This window comes from Ornithodoros turicata, chromosome 5, assembly GCF_037126465.1.
Source record: "Ornithodoros turicata isolate Travis chromosome 5, ASM3712646v1, whole genome shotgun sequence".
Classification (NCBI taxonomy): domain Eukaryota; kingdom Metazoa; phylum Arthropoda; class Arachnida; order Ixodida; family Argasidae; genus Ornithodoros; species Ornithodoros turicata.
In genome coordinates, this window is record NC_088205.1 from 2,860,705 (window position 1) to 2,884,095 (window position 23,391).

At 44.9% G+C, this 23,391-nt stretch overlaps 2 protein-coding genes and 1 long non-coding RNA gene across 3 annotated transcripts in view; all 3 read right to left on the minus strand.

Moving 5' to 3' along the window:
• LOC135395266 (uncharacterized) overlaps nucleotides 1–23,391 on the minus strand; it is a 174,064-nt gene that overhangs the window by 62,523 nt on the left and 88,150 nt on the right. The gene's annotated exons all lie outside the window — the stretch shown is intronic.
• LOC135395145 (very long chain fatty acid elongase AAEL008004-like) lies at nucleotides 795–1,652 on the minus strand. The gene has a single exon (XM_064626390.1). It carries the CDS (start codon nucleotides 1,650–1,652, stop codon nucleotides 795–797), a length of 858 nt encoding a protein of 285 aa, XP_064482460.1.
• Nucleotides 9,672–11,113, minus strand: LOC135395260 (very long chain fatty acid elongase AAEL008004-like). The gene has a single exon (XM_064626500.1). It carries the CDS (start codon nucleotides 10,596–10,598, stop codon nucleotides 9,729–9,731), a length of 870 nt encoding a protein of 289 aa, XP_064482570.1. The 5' UTR covers nucleotides 10,599–11,113; the 3' UTR covers nucleotides 9,672–9,728.

A 23,391-nucleotide genomic window follows, 5' to 3' on the forward strand; every position in this document is an offset into this window, starting at 1 on the left:
CGTTGGCAAAATAGCACTGACATCACTTCAGTAAATCCTAATCTTAAAAAAAGGCGTTTACACCACACCACTACATGCACAACACCACACAGACATAGCAGGCTGAGGGTGTTCCATCATGACATATGCCTCTCATAACCTTTTCTCGCCTTTCATCAAATGGGTGTCCCATCTTCAGTTTGAACTGCGCCAAGTAAGAGAAAGACCGGACAGACGAGAATAACGTGAAAGACTGTCCCTTTGCGGTTATTCTCTTTCAGTTCAAACAGAAGATGTTGCACCAACTAGACCAAAGAAGAGTCCGGTTGATATGCATGCTATGCCTATGAATATAGTACACACCCCACAGATAATTTTTATCGCACACCTTTCCTATCAAACAGAAGTTACTTATGAATTTGCGACTCTACAGACGCTATAGAAAGATCACAGACGCGTGCGAACACACAGTTGGAAAACTCCACACAAATCAACGTGGTATCCTTATGTGGTATTTCACCTGAGTAAGAAAACTAGCTTGTTAGCGAAACGCAATGCAATGAAACAAACTCTTACACTGCATTCCAGCACAGTATCGTCAAAGCACTAGGCCATTAACGCCACGTTTTGACGATTACAAGCGTATTCCAAAATGACGACCAGCAGGAACTGACATAATCTTGCTCAAAGCACGTCGCTGCAGCTACACAGGCAGCGACGTGATCGTACGCGCATGAACGTCACAGAGCCCCCACCTCACAAAATTCAGGTTGCACGATATAATTTAACACTTATCAGCGGGAAAAAAACATGTTCTACTTATCCTTTCTATCAATGACGTCTTCCTGTAACGTGCAAAAGTTCGTTTGCGTGCTCTTCCTGTAGTACGCATTGATGTAAAAGTTGATGAAAAGTACCAGCCCCAGCATGCCTTGAGCAGTAGCCAGCATGGTCAATATCATGGGGTACCCGCAGTCGTAGAACATGGGTATTGAAACGTGGATCGTCAGAATGATGAACTGGAGGATCTGGAGCCTGGTCAAGTACTTCTTCCACCAGAGATACTTCTGAACCGACGGCCCGAGTGCAGCGAGAAAATAGTACGAATACATGATGATATGAATGAAGGAGTTGAAGCAGATCCCCAGAAGAACTTGTCCGTCGCAGCCGAATGTTATCCACAGCCAGCCACTGAAGACAACCAGAGTGTGATGCACCACGTGAAGCACGGTGATGTGGGAGAACTTCTTACGCAGCAGAAAGAATATCGTATCGAAAAAGTCAGCGATCCTCACGAAGATATACCACCAGGTCAGGTTTAACAACGCCATGGTGTTGTCATCTCTCGAATAAGTAACGCCTTGACAGAACAAGTTGTAGCCACCGCCCAGGTAAGAGTGCCGAAGGTACAATACGAAGAAAATGGAATTCGTGACCACCATGGCGAAGTTATACGCCATGATCACGGGCTTGAGGTTCTGAAACGGCTTGCGGTTCATCATCCATCGCGGCCCACCTATCTTCACAATGTAGAGGTAAGCAAAAATGACAGGGAACATGAACTTGGGATCACCACTCAAGCTCCAGCCCATGGTCCTCGGGTCCCTCTTTGAAAGGATGTACCTGTAGAGATCCATAACGGGTGACGTGAAGGAGGACGTCAATGTCGACATATTGGGCGTCGGTATAGCGGGATCTTGGCTGTCAAAAATCTTACAGCACTTCAAAAGAAGACACTATAGTCTCGACAAGCAACGAGAATGAGGCGAGACGTCTCCTCAAAACAGCGTCATGTATAGTTGGCGTACGGGGAGAGGGGGAAGGTGACCCAGAGTAGCGGAGGAGCCCATCAGCGTCCGGGAAACAAGATAATCGTTCTATAGAGATTTTTTTACGTATGCAGGAGGCGTATGGGCTAGTTTCTGTCTCTTTCCGACGCTTTGTGCCTGGCACGCATGAACGTTGACCAACGCACCGCGCGGGAGGAAAGTTGCCCTATCCAGGAAGTGTGGGAGTTCAAGGCAAGAACATTTTCGTATGCTCGTGAAGTTCAAGGAGGTGGGTAACAAACACGTAAAAATCTTAGCACTACATTGATGTGGGAAAGATAAACACTTATATGGTATTTGAAGACTGTTAAAACGAGGTGAAAAGAAGGAAAAAGGAAAATCGCGAGCGGCGACCTTGCCGGTGGATCTGGCACATTTCTGTTTCCTTCCCTTGTAGCGTGCGTGCATTTTTTTTGGAAACGGCCCTATAGTTCTCGTCAGCAATGCTCAGCAACCTTGGATATTTCGCCATTTGGCATAGGGGGTGTTTTTGGCAGGAAAAGTCAGCCAGAAAGGACGACTTGCTATTCCTTTGGTAAATAATTCCTGCATATGGTATCCTTATGAAATATATGGTACTTGCAGACGTATACCCTAGCCTAATGGAGATGAGAAAGAGATTCAACGGGGTGAAACGCATATCACTAAGGAAGGAAATTGGCAAGGAACACTTAAGAATGCGGCTTATCGTATACGAATAACAGTACTACAATCACACAACACTGACAAGTCAAACCTGAAGGAGATTATTTTTTTTTTTCTAATTATCCACCACAACTAACGACAACGCTACAACTACCAAATGTTTTTTTTTATTAAATTCCGTGTTAACGCATCGAAGCAACTGTGAGTACAGACGCGGACAGGTGGAGAGAGGACAACAGGAAGGACTGGAGGACACAGGGGTTAGAATGAGTCCTGGGCCGACTTCAGGGGGAACATTCGTCTGGAAAGTCTGACGGAAAACACGGCGAAAGCCTCATTAGAACGGATTCAAACCCGCGTCACATCCCGGTCTCGGCGTGGAAAGCTATCATCCGAGCGACTACGCGACGTGACGTGGCACCAAATGGAAGTAACACGTAATACCGTTCGCATGCACTACTGTATACCCTCCTGCTTCAGCCATCTCATTGTACAATGCACAGTATCTAACGGCAGTGTGCTATTTAATCTTATTGAAATGCCAAACATACAGCAAAAAAGAAAGAGAAGACAGACACACACAACTTGCAGCCAATATATCTTCAGATTGTGCTCGTCTGCGTCACCTCGGACACCATAGTTTTTCAAGGCTGTTGTTCTTGCGAGAGCACTCTTGCTTCGTTTCATTTATTTATTTACTTATTTATTTATGTATACGTGCCCACTAACAACACTGTGTTCAAATATTCGCAGTTTCCAATCTCTGCTTCACTGGATTGTCCAACGCGTCGATCAATGGCAGTTCGACTTAGCCAAAATTCTCGGGCCATGGTCGGACCCCGTCACATCTGATGCAAGGCCTACGAGCTGTTGCTGAGTTCCTCTCCAGCACTGGATTAATGGACGAAATCTAATAGGACACCCTTTCCATCGTCATCACTTTCTCATCCCTTCCACAAGCGTAATGGGGCAGTGTACCGCCATAACGGCGGAGAATGACCCACCACATCATCATCATCCCATTTATGTGTGTGCGTGTGTCCACTGGATTGCTGGATTTTCCTTTTGTCTTGCTTTCGTACTAAATATGTCATGCATTCTGAATAACTGCATTACATTCGATGACTTATGTAAGCTAAAATTATTTTTGCTCGACAGAAAAGTTTCACACATGGAGGGATATGTTTATCATAAAAAAAAAATGAGGGAATGGTTAGCCTGCGCTAAGTTTCACACATGTCTGGTGAAAAAGGGAGCCTTTTCTGTGGAATGGCCATGGGGCCATTTTAATGTGTTTCCAATACATATCTGTATCCCTGTCCCGCAAGACAGAAAATGCTGTTTATCCGCGGCGAACAATCTAATGCAAATAAATCATTTGGAATACGTAACTAACGTACATACAATAGCTTCGTAGGTCCTCGTGTGCAACTAAAAACTCGTCTAATATTGTCCACACTACTCTTTGGCACAGTGGTGTGTGTTCCGCAATACGTTGAAAAGTACGCAGATGCACACAAGAAAATACAATTTCACAGATTCTGAGATATCAGAAACGAAATGCATTATTTTTCGCTGCGTTCAGTCTAGCTTACAACGTTACAACCTGGAGGATGGAACAAGTCGCAATGCTTGAGCACAATGCGTTGAGTTTAACTCACCCTGCAGAGATAGTAGTAGACAACGAAGAGGATTGTCAGACATGTCTGCTTTAATGTAATGAAATAAAATAAACAGAGTGTGCAGCAGACCGTTGGTAACTTGATTTGCGAAGGTGGTGGTGGTGGTGGTGGTGACAAAAAACCGACTTGCCGTTGTTGGCCTCACGTATGTGAGCTGCGTCACGACTGTAGCCAGGATGAGTCGAGATGGTGTGATAACAGATGAAGGAATGATGACGCCAGAAATTTAAGATTTAGGGATGTCACTGCAGAGTTGCCGACAAGTCCGAGCTGTATACTCATAGCCTTTGAGCGAGGCCAGATTACTGGAGAAAGCAGACGAGGCTGCGAATTTTGGCGTACCTTTCAGTGAAAGAGCCTGTGGGATGTAGGACATGATCCACCGTAGAGTTCCTGCGATGGCCAAGGTATTTCTAGCAGCATATGCACAGCAATGCAGTAGGATGTGCTCGATAGTTTCAATTTGCTGACAATGTACGCAGTTTGCGTTGTCTAGGGAGCCAATCTTGAATAATTGTGATTTAGTGAAAGCGCGTCTTGTTCGCAACCTGAAGGGCAGAGTTTGTGTACTGCGTGATTTGCGAAGTAACGCATCTACCGCACCCAATCAACAAATATGATTCTGAGTCATACACGCTGCCATTGTTGATGACCATGATGATGATGGTAGGAGAAACAAATTTGGAGATGTGATCCCGCTCACCGCGGGACAAGCTACTCCAGATCTAATAGAGAAAAAACGGGGAAAGACAATCTAAAAAGACGAGAGTTTAGTTGGTTCCGGTATTTACGATAGCTTCATGGTAACATAACAGTAAAGCAGAAACGGTTCGCTGCTACACGAATGATATGCAATTCCAACTATCCTACTGGAACTACACTACTGAAAGAAGTAAGAGTACGGTAGCGGCACTAGCAGTAGCGCGCCGCTACGCGTCCAGCACTGTGCTTTCCACTCAGCAGTGGTTGTCTGCACTCTTCCACATGCATGACTGCGTGTTCTCTGCTACAACAGCACGCGCTACAACGTGGCTATTCAAGCGGTAGTCATTGTTGTGTCTGCCTTCACCTCCTCAAGAAGAGGGCAGCCGTGATCATGGGAGGGACAACGTACCGGCAAGATAGCGTTGTATACACCACGCGTCTACGCGCGATTGAGCTTAATCTAAAACCTTTTTATACGATGACCGTGTTCTTCTGGAATCATAATAAAACTGCTTGCGCACCAGGATGCGTGAGTAACCTCTGTACTGTAACGAAGGAAGGTTGGAATGACCCACTTAGTGCGGACAGACCGGGTATAGCTTCTTTGTAGCCTCGTTTAGCCTCATTCACCTGTGTAACTTGTTGTTGCTGCACGACACACACACACACACATATACACACACACATTGGATGATGATGGGGTGGGCGATTCACCGCCGCTGTGGCAGTACACTGCCCTATTGCACATTGGGAACGGTTGTTGCACGAAATGTGCTCATTGCTGCTCGTTTTGAGAATATCTCGTTCAGTTTGTTGGGCTCGAAAGGAAGAAACACAACAACAAGGTTGTAGCGCTCTACGACTAAAGAACTCCAATTTCTTATCGTGAAGTTACACCTGCGGGCTTCCGCTATTGAGTGAATGGAGTTTGGAGACTGAATTCGGAATTGGAGACTGAATTTGGAGACGGAATTCATCTCGGTGTGTGCGTGTGTGTTTAGTTTCGTTTTGCGGCGTAGCGCAGCCATTGGAGGAGAGCTCAATTGTCGTACTTGCACATAACTTTAACCTCATTCACATATCTCGCATCTAATGTTTCGCGTGTAATGGCGTAGTGTACTGCTCTCCAGTGGTGAATCACCGCAGGTGAAAGTCACGATCTATTTGTTGTTGTTCCCGTTGTCGTCGTTGATCTGAACTAAATATTATTGGGCTACCAGATTTGAAACACGGTGACTTGAGCAGCAGAGTTGCACTTGGACACAGAGCAGTAGAGTAAAGAAAGTGTAAAGAACCCCCCAAGCAGCCTTCCGTAATCAATCACAAACATCACGGGAGAGGCGGTTCGACCGATTATCTCCGCACGTCAAACCGAGCCCGCGAGGAACCAGCATTCTGCGAGAAGTTCCTAACAAACACAGGGCCAGTAAACGTGCAGAATGCTCAGTATCACCTAGAACCTGGAGGACTGCGCGAAGAGTAATGTGCAAGACGTGGACACACGTGGGAGGCTCCAGCCACCACTGGATCGCTGTTGTTGTAGAACTGACTGCCTTACGAGTGCCGTCCTGCCTCCCCAAAAGAAATAAAAAATATAGAAGACATCTTAGTATAAACTCAGCGATGCGGCAGAGCTACCTAAGAAACAGAACATTTTTTTTTTTTTTTTTGTAAAAGAGTGCGTTCCTGAAATGGAAGTTCAAATGTGCTGGCTAACGCGTTCGAGGTCTTGAAGCAGTATGCTCCAATTCTTTCGGGTTACCCCGTGATGGATGAGTTAAGCTGGCCTCCAGAGACAAGGGAACATTCGTTAGAAATGCGAATTCGTCTCACGCAGACTGGCGTTATCTCTGTAAGAAAGAGTTATGTCATCGGCGTACGCAGACACAGAACCACCTTCAGGAACGTTTCTGGAAGGCTAGAGTTAAGTTTGCATGGCGGAATTTTTGGGTCCGGCTGTTTTGTTTTTATTATTACTATTTTTAGATCTTGGCGGTAAGATCTTTGACCACTGCTCGAAGCGTCCTAACTAACCATCGGTGCGGACGGATGCAGATTCCATTGGTGGTGGCCACAGGACCGTGTTAAAAACTGGGAAGTGGAGCGATAGGATAAGAAACACTACATTTGTAATACATTTTACAACAATAGGAATATACAACTAAGGGCCCTCTTAACTCGTACAAGTTCACTGCCAGCTTACAGCCGGGTCTCGCTTATTTTTATTTCTATATTGTTCGCGTCTGATCCCCTTTTTTGTTTCCACGCAACAACAACAACAATAAATGAAGAAGTGATGATGACATGCAAAATATATTATGTATAAAGGGTTTTTCTGTTTTATTCGATACAGATTTTTTAAATAAAAAAATATATAAGAGCAGCGCAAATACCGTCTTTGCAGGTGGACAAAAGTACCCCGAAATTGTACTTAAAGCAAAGTACAAAGTGATGTGATGTCATGTAACACATCGCATCACTTTACAAAGACAAAGTACGAAGTACTTGGAATCAATTATGCTTGAAGTACAGTACAAAGTACCATATTGCAAATGCACTTAAAGTACAAAGTACTGGGAAAAGCATGTTAAAGGACTCGTCAAGTACATTACAACGTTTGCATAGCGCATGCTTTGCATACGTCTAGTATTTTTATTCCGTAGACAAGTGAAATAAATATTCTATTCAGTATTTTTATTTCCCGATTTATTCATCCGTGCACCTCTTGGTACACTATGAAAAATGACATCAATCCATTTTGTTGTTCAAAATTACGGCTTCTAGACACAAAACTTACTGGATATTTCTTCATTTTTTGTCGTTGCATGTCAAGTTGGGTACTTGAGTACTTGATGGGAAAGTACTGAAGGAGAGTACTTAAAGTAAAGTACACAAAAATGCACTGAAAGTAGTAATTGAGTAGTTGGTACTTCAAGTACTGACAGCAGGGCGGACGTTCTGTGGAAGACAGTATGTGATTGCTAGATGTATACTTACCTACAATTCACTAAATAACGTTTTAATTAGAGGTTTTCGGGGAAACGCGACTTAGAAGAATTGGAGCCAGTCATTATTTAAAGCCACCCTTTTTCTAAAAAGCTCGAAGTGAGCACGTACTTTGAGATATCCATCACGAAATACTGCCTCAGATAACATTGAAATACCTAAAACAGGAATGAAGCCAATGGGAACAAAGTATTTCCGACTCCATCCACAAACACATTTTGGAGTAGCCAGTCCTGACTGGGTCGGGACCAACCTCTCCATATTTTTCTTTCACATCCAATCCAATCCAATTTCCGATTTTCCTCTTTTATTCTTCTCTTATCGTTGCTTTTCCCTTGTTTCCAGTACCACAATTCGCCGTTAATAAAAAGGAAATACTAAAGTCCTCGAGCGCCTAGTGAAGCCATTAATTTTCTTTTGGTTGCGGAATAGCAAGCCGACGTCCCGTTTGGCTGACCTTTCCGCGTTTTTTTTTAAGTTCGGACAACCAGGTCGTTTGACTTACCTACCCTGTAACTCAGTAGGTCGGTACTCCGTAGTCAGTACTACTAGTAGGTACTTCGTATGTCAGTTCAGAACACCAGGTCAGTTTGACAAGGTGGCCTTGCAAGGTCGACAAGGTCGACACAGTCAAACACAAGGTCGACTCTCTACAGTGAACTTCTACACTTTTATGAAAAAAAAAAAAGAAAAGAAAACGCTCCGTCGTGAGTTAGTGAAAATGAAAATAATATAAAGAATTTTTTGCTCCATGTACGTGGGTGCCGGCTACTCCACGTCGCTTATAAAGCAAAACTGAATAAAACTTAGTAGTTAGCCATAAATGAAAAGAAGAGACCAAGGATAGCAGGAAAGACACGTAAAAGAAACACAGCACAGTCACTTACCATAGGAAGTGTGAACAACGAACACAGAGAAGATAGTCTTGTCGACCTCCCCGACAGCTTGAAGAAAAGTAACTAGCGCTCGTAGTGCACCATAACTTTCAATCAATCAATCAATCAACATTGCAGCGAGGGCAAAGCACCCAGTACCATCATACTATACTCAGTCGTGTTTATTTTATAACAGAATGTTTTTCATACGCTCATCATACATCGCGTTAAACGTATAAGGAATTCGAACTTAATATTATAATGTACCATTGTACGTGTACGTGAAAGTGGTTGCTATAGTTAGGCGAAAGAAATAAACAAAAAATTAAATTTACAAGTCCCATAGATCATTTCTCATTGTACGTAGTTTCATGGCGTATTACCTTGCCGTGGCAATCGCGATAGTGGTATTCGTGCTTTATGCAATAAGGGAATGATAATGCGAGTTTATCATTTCATTATCATTTTGTTTCTGCCTCGGCGCAGGAACTACTGTTGGGATTGCCATGGTAAATCCAATAGTGACTTCCCCGCCTGATCTTGGATTCTATAGATATTTCAAACGGACAGATATAAAGCATTCAAAGGAACATTCCATGATAAGAAAATTGGTAAACAAACAATCGAGAGCTTTGCAGTTGTCGCGATGTCACGTTCAATGTTCCCGTGTCTGTAATTATTCAGCAGAACTTGCCCTCTTGAAGAATCTAAAGCGTGCGATGTAACAGAGATCAAGATACACAGTACCATTTTCACTGTAACAATATGTATTTATTCCTCCCGTAAAGTGGGATCTTCGTTTGACGCAAAACAGTGTCTTACAGTGGGACATAAGTTTCACACAATGAGTTCACGTTCAATAAATACAGGAATGATGTAACAGACTCACGCAAACTACGACCTGTTATAGGAGCACAGTCATGCGGCACACATCCTGTCCTTACAAAACATTCACCACCGGGAATAAAACGCGAAAAAAAAAACGTAATTCTAACACCATATTTACGCTAACTGCTCTTCACTTCTTGCTGCTTCTCATCTTGAGTAATTAATCCCGTCTGAGCGTTGCACACAGTATGAAACCCTTTGCCAGGACGGTGAATGTACACTTTGAAATAGAATTGGAAGAAGAGGTACAAAAATAGCACACCCTGCGGCATAGCGAAATAGACGTACAGCTTGGGATAACCACAGTCGTAGAATAGGGGAATAGATCCGTGGAACATGGCGACAATGAACTGCGTGATTTGAAGCTGGGTAAGGTACCTCTTCCACCACAGGTACTTCTGCATGTGAGGTCCGAGCGAAGAAAGGAGGTAGTAGGAGTACATCACAACGTGAACGAACGTGTTCAGGCAGATGATAAACGACGAGTGTCCATCAGTTCCGATGCGATGCCAAAACCAGCAATCCAAGGCGACAAGGGCATGATGAACAACGTGCAGGGCTGACACCTGGCTGAACTTCTTCCGAAGCACGAAGAAGATAGTATCCAGAAAGTCTGCGAGACGGACTATCCTCAGCCACCAGTAGACGTTGAGTAGTTCCATGGCCATTGGTGCCGTGGAGTAGTCCAGGCCCTGACAGAAGAGGCTGTACCCACCTCCGACGTACGTAAGGCTCAGTATCCTCACGAGAAACACGGTACTGGCGACGACCATGAAAGCATTGTAGAGCAAGATGGCCGTCTTGAGGTTGTACGGTTGCCTACCTTTCATATAGTTGGGACCCCAAACTTTCACAAAGTAGAGGTACAATCCAATGGTAGACAGCACCATTGAAGGGTACTTCACCATCACCCAGTCCTTTGTTCGAGGATCTTGCGGAAGATGAAGGTAATCAGTCAAAAAACTGTCCAGACTGATGATGGTTGACATCTTGACGAACGACCAGGCGCTACGACGACAACCGAAGCATACGACGAGGAAGAGCAACACTGGAAGTCACTGGGCCACAACCGACGATTCGGCGGTGCTCCCGTCGAACTTGAAAGAGGGCGAGAGACAGATCCGCACACACGGACGTTTTTTTTTTCTTTTTTTTCTTCTCTCGCTCAAGTTAGAGGCCCCGCGGGAGATGCTGCAAGTATTTGACAAGTTGTCCGCGAGAGCGGTTCGTGTTTCGCAAAAGGACCGATAACTATCCAATGGCGAACGCTTGCGAGAATGCCGTCAGAGAATGGCCCCAACCGGTCGACCGGTCGGAACCACGAAACAAGAGGCGGGGACGGCGCGGCTAAGCCTATATCCGGGACATCCGGTTTCCTCATTGCTATTTCTTCTTTTTCTTTTTTTAGTTGCCCTTTTTTTTTTTTTTCATCTATATATTGTTTTCCTGACACCCATTTCCGCGTCGATCGCTTGCCGCTGGACCGAGGAAAGAATAGCGCAAAGTGGAGCATCTCCATCAGTGTGTGATTCAAGGTTAAGCGCCGCTAGGATGCCGCCGATGGTACTAACTAAATGGAGCAGTCGCGTGAGCATTGTTGTGGCTTAGAATGACTAGTGAGGTTGAGTCAGTTTCCGCGACAGGAATGGTTTTAGATGGTCGTTGGTTTGTAGCATGTTCGGAGTGGGAAGGGGGCCCCAGAATGTACCGCGTAGTTATAAAGAGGAGCGCCTGACGTGGCGGCAGATCAGATTAGATGTGAGGTCGTCTGGGCCGATTACTTCAGAACCGCCCAAGCAGCACAATGTACTGGAAGTCGAGTGCAATATGGGTGGACGGTATGTGTCTTATCAATGTTCTTTAGTTTCAAGAGTCTGTTCAAGGCCTTCCACCTACCCGTCCACCCCTATTGCACTCGACTTTCAGTACATTGTGCTGCTTGGGCGGCTACTCCATGCTTGTAGTTTTAAAAAAAATACAATAAGATTTAAGAAGAAAAAAAAACGCAGGCACTTTGAGCAACACCTTGAGGCACTGTCGCAAACACGTTTAAATGTGGTATAGCTTAGGGCCGCCGTTTGACGGTAAATTGTTTGGAACGTAGGAACCTACGGGCGGAACTGCACGGCAGTTGGACTCACTTTAAAAGACGTCAAACAGCAATCCTCAGAATTGCATACGTTACTCGAAACAAGCAATAGACTACCGTCACTATTACTGTTGTGGAAAAAGTTTTTGCAGTTATAAACTAATCCACCAAACATGTAATCAGGTAACATGTAAAAAAAAAACGTGACACGTTATCTTCATCGTTGTTTTGGATAATGACAAGTTATAGGATTAGAATAAAAGTAACCTAATTGGACACACCTTGACGTGCTTTCCACGCTTGTAGTTCGTTACCTCTAAAAGGAGCTTTCCTTTGGGCATACGTATCAGACATCGAAGAACAATTTTCGTCTTTTCTCTCCATCGACATGAACACCTCCAAAAATCTGGAACATCGGCGAAAAAATCAGGAGATCGACGACGATCTTCTCCGGTCCATCGACCCGACGATGGATTTGGTTGCCACACAACACTGTCATTGGAGCATAGTCTTAACTTCGCCCTTCAGTCGTGACATTGAAAGCAAAACGAGGTGAATTTGTATATAAAAAAGAAAAATATGCAGTGGGACAAGCTGTCATGGGAAGGTGAGTAGGACGAGGAAAATGCGGCGTAGGAACTGCGTGGCATCCAACAAGCGTCTGCTGCTCCAGTTCTTCGGCACGGCGTCTCGGTGACGCAATGAGAGAGAGAGAGAGAGAGAGAAAGTAACATAGACAAAAGAGAATAGAAGCAAATATGGCTGTGCCGAAAGGTGCAAATGCGTCGCTTTTAATGGAGACTATGTTGAGTAGAACTTTGTATAGAGGAAGACTCACTCCAACTATATACATGTGCAATTTGAAAAACCTACATCAGTTAATCAAGAAGTTACGACCACTTTTGCATTCCTTTCGAAAACATACTACATGGTTCTATAGGATGTGGACGTGCATACCTGTGCTAACGCCGGTGCAACTAACTGAGCAAGCAAGGTGTTTGAAATGCCGTGCACTATACGGGCTAAATCTCGTGTCTTCAGAACCTTACGCAGTTTATGCCGATGCACTCAAACTGTGTCCTTTCGAAATATTGTTTCTCCATCTTAGGCGGATGTATGATGTAGCTGATTTCTAGCTTTCAGAAGTATGATCTGCCAGATGACTGTCAAGTGGCAACATTGCTTCTTGAAGGTCACTCTTCCAGCGTGGGACGGAGATTGCTGTTGCCAGGAGACATAAGAATTAGAATTCGGAGAACAGCCATCGAGAAGGTAATGGACGATAAATGTAATCGGGATGGTCAGTCCCCGCAACGCGCTCTAATTTTCTCGTCTTCACTGACGAATTAAGCACCTGCACACTGAAATTTCTTGAACAGACTGGGAAAATGCGTCCTCCGTTTTCTCCGTACATCACCGTAACAGCTCGGCTGCTCGCCACGTGAGGAGCCCCCATCTAAACTTTCCCTTAAATTTTCTCTTCCAGACAAAAATGTACTTCTCACCATGGAAGTGTTCGTTTATTTATTGTCACTCTACCCTCACCAGTGAGTATACCCTTCGTCAAAGCCTGTGATAACTGTATGCGCATTTCGAACTTATATGTGTCATTAAACGTGATACGATTTATTTTCCTCAGTTCTCGTCCGGTACTGCTGCCCTGAGTGATTAGTATGGTTCGGTCAGGAAAAGGGGAAGGGAATACAACGCAAACGAAGTACGCGAATGCAAACACGCCATGGCTAATTATGCACTGCTTATTATTCATACTGCTGACGTCATATCTGACGTCAACTAACGTAGACACGGTAGTAGACCGTTGATAACGTCACCGTGAAGTTATCGTACCTACCCGAACCAACAGAGACTTTTAGCAAGCCGTTGGTAAGGCACGGTATCAACCGGAACTAATCAGTAGGTAAGATTCTGAGTCACACCGGACTGCGATTGGTTCCGATAGGAACGATAACCTTACGAACGGTTTACTAAAACTGCCTAACCGTGCATGACTCAGAATCTTATCTGAGATATAAGATTCTGAGTCATGCACGCTACCATTGGTTCCGGTATACAGTACAGATTCACAGTGACGTCATCAATTAAGGCCCCGGGATTTCCGCGATTCCGTGAAATATCGCGGAATCCTTCGTTTGGCACGGAATTTCACGGAATCCTTTATCTTTAGGGGGTGTGCGAATATTCGAGTTCTCGAATTCGAATCAAATATCGATCACTCGAAGTATTTCATTCGCGAATCGAATACCCAATATTCGAATTTCCGAATATCCGATTATTTCCAGAATATGAACGACACCTCTCGAATGTGGGCTTCACCTGTCGCTTCCCCGCATGAGGTGAAGCCTGCTTTACGAACATGCTCTGCCTGAGGAAGGGGTGGCGTCCCTCCCGCGTGCAGTTTAGCGGTGGCAGTGGGGGATTTTGATCTGACGTTTGGGAGTTTGCCTAGACTCGTAAATAATGCCTACAACCCAGAAACAAAAAGGATGTACTAAAGATGTAACTTCCACAGGGCATGTATATTATAAACTCGCTCCTTCCTATTATCTCCCTATAAACTCTGTAGATGCCGAAAGATCTTTCAGCAGCTATAAAATGATTGCAGGCGACAGACAGCATTCTTTGTAGAACACAGGATATCGTGTATATATTGCTGAGCCACAACAGTGCTTCGAATCTGTAATTTTATAAAATATTTTTTTGTTCTCACATTATCCAAGAAAATAATGTGTTTCCCCATTTCAAGCAACCGTTGACTGCTTGCCGCGGAAAATCGCGGAATTTACAAGTCGAAATTTACAAGTCGCACAATTTTGAATTTGCCGCAGAAGAAAACCAGGGAACTACCAACACTCTCCTATTGTGGGTCACGACACTCAGCTTTACGCGGTAAATCATCCATCCTGCTTATTTCTCGCTTGGCATAAGTGCGACTTACAACGTTATCGATGCAATATACCATCAACCAAAAACTCACATTGCTCTAGATTACACGGCGCTGTCACTGATAAATAAAAGAGCAACTCGTGAAGGTCCAGTCAGTTCTCTCCTATATGTTCGCCATCAACGTATCATGCGCAAAAACAACCACAACGCTGCTCCACCTCGCACAATTCTCTGCGTTTATCATGGAGGGCAGGCACTGTACCGACTGGACCTCATGCTTTCCGAGCCTGCACAGCTTTACTGGCCTCGCGCTTTACCAGTTTTCTCGTTTTTTGTTTTTTTTTCATCAGTGCGCCATCTATCGTACGGACGGGAGAGGAATACTCATCCATAGACGGGCTTCCCTCAGCCACTATTAGATGGCGGATGGAGCTGAGTTCTTGTTGCACCTCTTGATTTCCTTTACGTTCTGCTCCCTTTGCTCCCTCGGACGAAACCAAGTGGGTAAACATCTGACGCCCTGTGCGATCGACATTAGAAAATGCTGCGCGTATCAAGGTTATTTTCATCTGTGGATCTCCGTTTCAACCTTCGAATGTAGAGATCTGCGGTGTGGGCAAGGTCGAGAAAGGGAAGGAAAGCCATTTGCTCATGAGTACCGTTAGCCCATTTTTAAACTACAATCTTGAAAGAACCGGAAGCTAGCATGAAATTGCGAATGTAGATTGTAAACTGCTCACCGCAACACTGAGAGTTTTGAAACGTCGTTAATTGCGCTTAAAAATGTGCATGACGAGGACGAAGACACCGCATCCAGGGAGCGTGGCGCGTCTCGTTTACGGGGGGTTATATTTATTAGAACAAATGAAAAAAAAAAAAGAAAAGGTCAGCGAAACCGAGCGCCGGCTTGCTAGTCCGCAAAGTAAAAAAAAGGAAAGGAAATCAAAGAAGAATAAAATAAATAAACAAAAAGAAAAGAAAATAATGAGGAAATAAGGATAAACTAACAAATGGTGAAAGAAGGATGAGATGGATTACAGAAAAAAATATGACTTCAAATAAAACACGAGGTTAATGCGTTGAGGGTGAGAGTGGGGCACTAGAGAAAGAGACGGCTGTGTACTGAATGAGACGACTGAACTGCGTATTGTTCTTGACCTTTAATGACCTTTGATGACCTTTAATTGACCTTCAATGGCAGATTCGAAAACGTGTGGAAAAAGGTGACGTATATTTTTCCGCGATTTATTAACTGCTGGAAGTCATGATCTGCCTTCGCCTTCGCCTTGTGTTCAAAGTAATGCAACTCGAAGTTGACTTTCTCGCATACACATGCGCCTTGAGGGAAAGTCAGCTTTCTGTTGGCTGAGCCGCCCGAGAATTCAGGCTGTGTGTTACTAATACGTGACTGAAAAACAAGAATCCCCTTGTCTTATTCGGCATTTTCAGCTCAACAACTGAATTCTGCAGAAAGATAACGTTGAGCCAGCTAGCGTCTCTCCATTCTGCCCATAAGGCATGAAAAGCGCCGAGTATTATTTTTCAGTCACGTCGTTCGGATAATTCTAATGGTGGTGGAGCTCTTGTGCCGGTACCATGAATATTTCGACACAACTATCAGATCTACTTTTTCGTAAAAGGATATACAGATGCTACATTTTCAACCTCTGAAACCTCTCCATCCATATTTTTACTCGTTTCCGAAAACTCGTTTACCCGTATCCTACTCGTTTCCGAACCAAAATAAGACGAGTGAAATAAGTGAGCGAAAGCTTTTTGGAGCTGAAGTTCCATCAATTTTCATTTCATTTTCAACCGTTGCCATCCGCTATACGATATAAGATTACGATATAAGATGTAAGATATAAGATACGTTATTATACGATATAAGATACGATATAAGATTACGATGCTTCCGTGTCACATTGCAAACAATGCTTTTGGAAGAATGCAGTGTCAGACATAAGATGGCAGTGGCATCAATTCGGTAGTTGACCGTATTCAAAAATATTTTGCACGAAAGCTCAGACGAAACAGAAGAGGGAAATAAGTTTCCTCGTTAAGTTTGCCCGCTTGGAGGCTGTTTAAACAAGCTGCAATTAAATGAGAGGCTGTCATCCTTGACAATGTGTGCATTCCACCAAACACCGTTTACTGTTTTTATGCCGCAAAATATGGGCATGCAGGTCTTTGTTTCAAAAGCATTGCTCAACTGTCACGCGTATAAGGAGCTATCCAACACACAATGCTCATGACGTCAATTAGCCGTCAGAACAATTTTAATACTCGCTTAGGTTTTCCTCCTGTACCGTCACAAACTGGCTTTTAAGTGTCACGCCTGTACGCTTCGCTGATGAAGTGTCTGGTCAAGGTGAAACACTTTATAGTTATTAGTCGTTTTTTATCGTCGCATAGTCGTAGTTTATAGTCACGGTATACATGTCATCAGATCAATGCAACAAAGTTTCTTAATATATAGTCTTACATTTTATATTCCTATATAAAATTTTCATACGATACATTAGACACGCTTGAGAATGGTAACTCGATGATAGCGACATCCTTCTTCATGTGCCTGAATGTCCATATTTTTCTTCTTTTATTTCCAATGATATGCGGCGGTACATCTCTGCGGCAACAGCCGCGAAGTCTATTCCAATGGCGTTCTCACGCAAATGCTTCCGCAGGTATCCGCTCTATACCTTGACGGCTCCCCTTTGACTTTTGGCACGTCGTGCCGATACCTGGTTCTAATACTTGACCGCGACCTAACGTGGTCCCGCCATGTGAAGATGATCACTACAAAGGCGGCTGCCTCAGTTCACGTCCTCAGACGTATCGCTGGTGCGGCCTGGGGCCCGTCCTGCCCTGATCTTCATCGCGTCTACCAGACCCTCATGTTGGGGACACTGCGTTACAGCCTCCCTGTCTTGCATGCCCTCAGCAAAACACACGAGCGCGAGCTACTTAACACCCAGGCCCGCGGCCTCCGCATTTGTCTGGGAGCACCACGAACATCAGAGACTTACTGTACTCTTGCTGAAGCACGGGAGACGAATGTTCCCCTTCTGCGGACGAACACTCCCTGATTCAACTTTCGGCAAGGCCATCGCACGCCTGAAGGATCATCTTCCTTCCTCCTCAACCGCGCTCTCTTATGCGCTCGCAAAGTGGACCTTTGCACGTCATGATATCTGCTCCTCCATCCACGGTCTTCAGCGCAAGCATGACACTCCGCACCTGTAGCCCTCACTCGACTTTCTGCACTCCACGTATCAGAACCATCGCCTGGTATACATGGATGGCTCAGCCACGGCAGACAACTCGGGCGCTGGATTTTATATCCTTGATAGTGACTTTCAACAAGCCTTTGCCCTCAATTACCCAATGTCCTCTATGGAAGCAGAACTCCGCGGCATCCTGTCGGCTCTACAGCGCTTGCTCGGTCTACCGGCTGCACAGTGGGTTTTTCTGACTGACAGCAGGGCTTCACTGGATCTGCTGCTCTCTTTTCGCCCCAGCACAATATGCACTCTCCACGCGCTCATACTGCAAGTTCTCACACAATTCGCGGCTACTGGCCATTCTGTGACACTTCAGTGGATCTCGGGACACGTAGGCCTTCTTGGTAACACCCGCGCAGACACAATAGCAAGACACGCAACATCTACCAGAGCTCTCCCTGCTACCCCTCTACCCCTAACGACCTCTGCCTGTTCCCTGCATCGCCGGTGGATCTGTGTCCGTACCCGGCAGTTCCGAGAGGACTCTACCTCGTATCATCATTCCGTACGTCTCAATGACCCCCTGCAGGGCTTTACTATTGCCTGCCGTTGCAATAGAGCTGAGGAATTACTCCTCCATCGTCCTCGAACAAATTTTGCACGCACACCCTCACTCCTGTATAAAATGCTCCTGACGAACTCCGCCAATTGCACAACTTGTTGTGTGGAAGCCGACATTGAGCACTACCTATTACCCTGCAACCGGTACCTGTCACAAAGACTCATCCTCCAACGCCACTTGCGACAACTTGGCTACCCTAACGTCTCTTTGGTCACCCTGCTGGGCCCGGTCCTGCACAACCAGGGGAAAGTTACGACTACCCACTTGAGGTTTCTTCGTGCCACCGACCTCTCGTCCAGCCTCTAAGGCCCTTTTGTGTGTGTGCGTTTTTTTCTTTTTTTCTTAAAGGAATAGCAAGCCACCCCATTCCTGACTAACCTTTCCTCCCTTTCTTTTTTTTTGATAAACATATCCCCCCTCCCCGTGCTCATTATTACGGAGATAGTACTAATACCGCTACTTGTCTGCGCTGGCGTCACCCTTGGCCCACCAGCAAGGTGCCATGGCATCACTCAATGGTCACTCCTCCATGCAGTGAACCCATCATGATCAATTAGATGCCAGGTGGCTCCCCTCACAGCTTCACGTCACTTCTGGGGCGCCTACGACCCAACGTTGCCTTCACCCCTGTGTTCTGCATGGGTTAAGCTGGGTTAGTAACACGGCGCTGTGCCCAGCTTTCTACACCTCAGCTACGATTAGCCATGTCATGGAGGACTGACCGGTACACGTGTGAACGCCGAGTGCTTCGACGCCAACTTGAGTTTCTTGACCACAGACCATTCAGCTTGTCCAAGGTACTTGGTCGATGGAGCAACTGTGCATCAGTGCCGGGCTTTTCGCCTCCTCGAAGAGAACTCCGACCTGTCTTCGCCCTTCGCGCTCAGCATTAATTCATCCCCTCACATTAACCTCTTTGAAGGGGGTAGGGACCTGTGGGGAAACATCCACCAGGAAACTTCCCGTGTCATCATCACTTTTCTATCATTTATTGTGGTTGTTGTTGTATTAATAGCGTTGGTAATTCTTAATAAGCGAACTATCATATTAACGAGATGACACACATACATATGATTTACGTGGGGACAGAATGATTCCCGAGCAGAATGGCCAGAATACGAAGATGTCAGATTCTGTGCATTCGGTACCGTGCTTTCATAGCAGATACAAGTAAAGATATTGCACATCTTTAGATATTGTAGTTCCAGTGCTTCCACACGTCACGCGTCCTGGTACAGCTGGCCGCACCAGTGCGACCTACGTTTCCATTTTTGTTCTTTCTCTTTCTATTCTATTTTAGTTCATAATTGCTTGCATGTTTCATGAGCTTTTAGTGCACAATTATCTGCACTTTAGCGAATACGCCGTGTTCACGATGTACAAAAAGAGAGAAGTTAACGCAAACCAATAAGGAAGCAGACACGAAGCAGGAATGGCAGAAGGGCAAGGGCGCAGGCGAGCTAGAACAAACAGGGAAACCCGAGACACGGAAGAAAAACGGAAGGCGACACAATCTCAAACTCTGCAATCCTTTAATGACAAAAAACTTGGTGTCCAGCAGCTTCCTGAGGGTTGGCCCGGTCTCCCTCTTGCCACTTCTGAGGAAGTTGCTGGACACCTCAAATAGAATATTTATTTCACTTGTCTACGAAATGTTCAAGATATGGCAAAACCTCACTGCTGAAAAATCTCGGACTTGTGTGCTACACGGCCGCCGTCCTTTAGAAATCAAACGATGGACACCTAGGTTCTTGTCAGTGAAGGATTGCTCTGTTTGAGATTGTGTTGTCTTCTCTGAGGTCGTACACAATCGTCCACCTGATCTTTTCAAAGGTTCCAAGCTCAAAGGTTCCAAGCTGCAATGGAAATGACTTGTCGGAGAATCATTCATGTGCGATTTCCATTCCCACCCCCATTCCAATGCGTCTCGATAACAAAACTGAAGAGCAGCTTGAAAATTGTGCCTTTCCTTCTTTTAAACTGCAGTATTGACCATTTTCGGTCGTTTCTGACAGTGGTTACATTTGCGGAGAGAGAGAAAATATCTGTTTGTTTACAAACATTGGAGCTTTGTAACAATGTAACAATGGGTGAACATCCGTTCTCATGCATTGCTAAACGTATATCCCATTCATCGCAACGGGATGCAAAGGCATACATAAATGTGAAGGGGTAGAGCACAATTGATCGGTGATATGTCACGAGTCTCCACTTGGTCTTGAATTTGGAACATTTTATTCTCTTTATGTCTCAGGAACATTATATTTTAACACCAAATTTGAGAAACATCAAGGTTCTGAGATAATTCACAACGTGTGGTGTCGGAATGCGTCCTTTTCATTCTTGCCAGCCCACCAAGAACTCGCAAACCGGACTTGACAAAATGAACAATAAAAGCAGCGTATTATGGCATCCTCCCTCACAAGAAGGCTTTCGCACTTTGATGAACGCTATATTCGACGGTCGAAAGAAACTACTGGTTTTGAACTACGCATAGCTTCCCTTAGATGAAATCTTGACGGTTGAACTACTACAGACGCAGGCAAACAGGTTTTGCCTGTACAACTGGTAGCCGAGCATATTACGTTTTACACGTGACAGGAAATCATACATTGAAGCACTGGACGCAGTAATAAAAAGTACAGTTACTGGACCTAATGAACGAAACCTGTGGGGTCACTTTTGTTTATCATGAACACCGTTCGCGTTCATGACACCATTTTGTTGTTCTTGAGGTTGAATGAGACACATGGGAACGCTCTCGTCGTCGCCACGTGGAGCCGAAGCCTTCTTCGTGTACGTATGCACGTAAAAATTTATGAAGAGGTACAGTAGCATACCTACTTGGGGAAACGAAATGACTACGATTTCTATCGGGTAGCCGCAGTCCACAAACACGGGTGTAATAACGTGACCCAGCATCCACACGAACTGCACGATCTGGATCGTCGTCAGGTATCGTTTCCACCACAAATATTTCCTCGCCGAAGGGCCCATCGCGGACACGAAATAGTAACCGTACAGCAGGATATGAATGAAGGAATTCACGCATATACGAAGGATATATTGGCCGTCATCTCCAATCTTAAGAAGCAACCAACCGTTCACGAGGACCATGGTGTGATGAAGCACGTGCAGAGTGCTGATGTGCGAGAACTTCTTCCTCAGGACGAAGAACACGGTATCTAAGAGGTCGAGACCCCGCAGGCACATGTAGTTGTACATATGGTTCAAGATGGTCATAGAGGTAACGTCGCTTTCGTAGGTGAGTCCTTGGCAGATGGCACTGTAGCCCGCAATCCAAAACGCGTGATAACCCAGCATACCGACGATGTAGGCGTTGATGGCCACTTGCACAAAGTTGTAGGCCATAATGATACTTTGAAGGCTGTAGGGTTTCCTGTCTTTCATGAAGCGAGGTCCCCATATCTTGCAGACGAACAAATACGTCACTAAAACGAAGCCCAGGTATTCGGGCTTCCGTACTAAGAGCCATTCTCGCGTTCGGTGGTCTTCCCGAGACAACGCGATTGCGACTGCCTTCCAAGCGTCCAGCACACCCATGGTGGAAAGCGCCGAAGTCACACAATAGGTAAGGATTGTCTTATGTATAGGCACGGAAAATAGCAAGTGCGTCACAGGCAGGTACTAGCTTCGTCTACAATGGAACAACTCAAATTGAACAGGTGTGACTAATTATCTTTGTTTTGCTGTTTCATTCATACACGCTTTCGTGGAAAAAAATACTTCCATTCTTCTCTACGCTGCTGACTATGGTCATAACCCAAAACAATAGGAATGGTCGCCAACCAGTTCAAGGTTCAGTACGAGCTCATTGCTCGACACACAGTGCTCTCTCGCACAAAGCGTCATGAAGCAATTAGTCGGGTCGGCGCGATCCTAAGTCTACATTTCTTTTTCCTTTCCACATCTGTCTATCTCTCTAGTTCAAACTAGAAAGGAAGATCATGGGTTACAGTGCAGTGATGGCTACTAACTACTGTATACAAGTTATTTGACTACTGACTGTACGCTTTTCATGTAAATACTTTGTTTGTCTTTTTTTTTTCTAACGATATGGTTTCGTATCTCGACGATGAAAAAATACTTTTTGTGTTGGTTTGGGCCAGATTACTGGGGCCTACATGGGCCCAAGGGACTGTACATTTTAGTTTACGTATAGTAGGTCTCGTTCAAGAATGCAATAGCATCGCGTAAAGTGTTCCTTTATATTCACTCGTTGGAATTGCACGTTTGGTCGCCTTTAATATGTGTCTTGTGACGAGTACTTGGCGGTGGACTGTGATAAGTAGAGAGCGGATTTTAATACAAATGGAAGAACACTTTTTGGTTGCGGTTTATGACTTATTAGAAGGGTATGCACGTTTTGCGCGTTATGGCATATAGTTCGCATGAAAATGCCCGCATTGCGCATATTTTGCCATATTTTCAAAATATGGCAAAATATGCACAATGCGGGCATTTTCATGCGAACTATATGCTATAATGCGGAAAATATGCGGGTGCGAGAGCTTTCGTCTTTTCTCTTCTCTTTCTCTTCTTTTTTTTTTTTCCGTGGAAGGTTTTTGCTGGCTTTGGGTCCTCTTTCGCAAAAATTTCGGTCAGAATCAGTCATTTTTTATGTTTCGGAAGGGTGCCGTGTTGAGCCTCCACACTTGCTGCTCCACTGCGCGAAACACGGTGATTCAGCGTATAGAACCGGTGCTAAGCGCACAATATTGACAAATGTTCGAAATCTTTTCATACACTCTCGGCGCTGCGTCAGAGTACGTTCGCTGTTCGTGAACGCTGCATGGACCGTACTCCATTAACTTCCTACTGGAGGGTCTCCTGTAGGGAGTTAAAGGGTCTGAAGGGAGTAAAGAGAATCCTTTTTGAGAGTAATTGTACTCTCCAAAAGGGGAGTGATATATGTGGCAAGG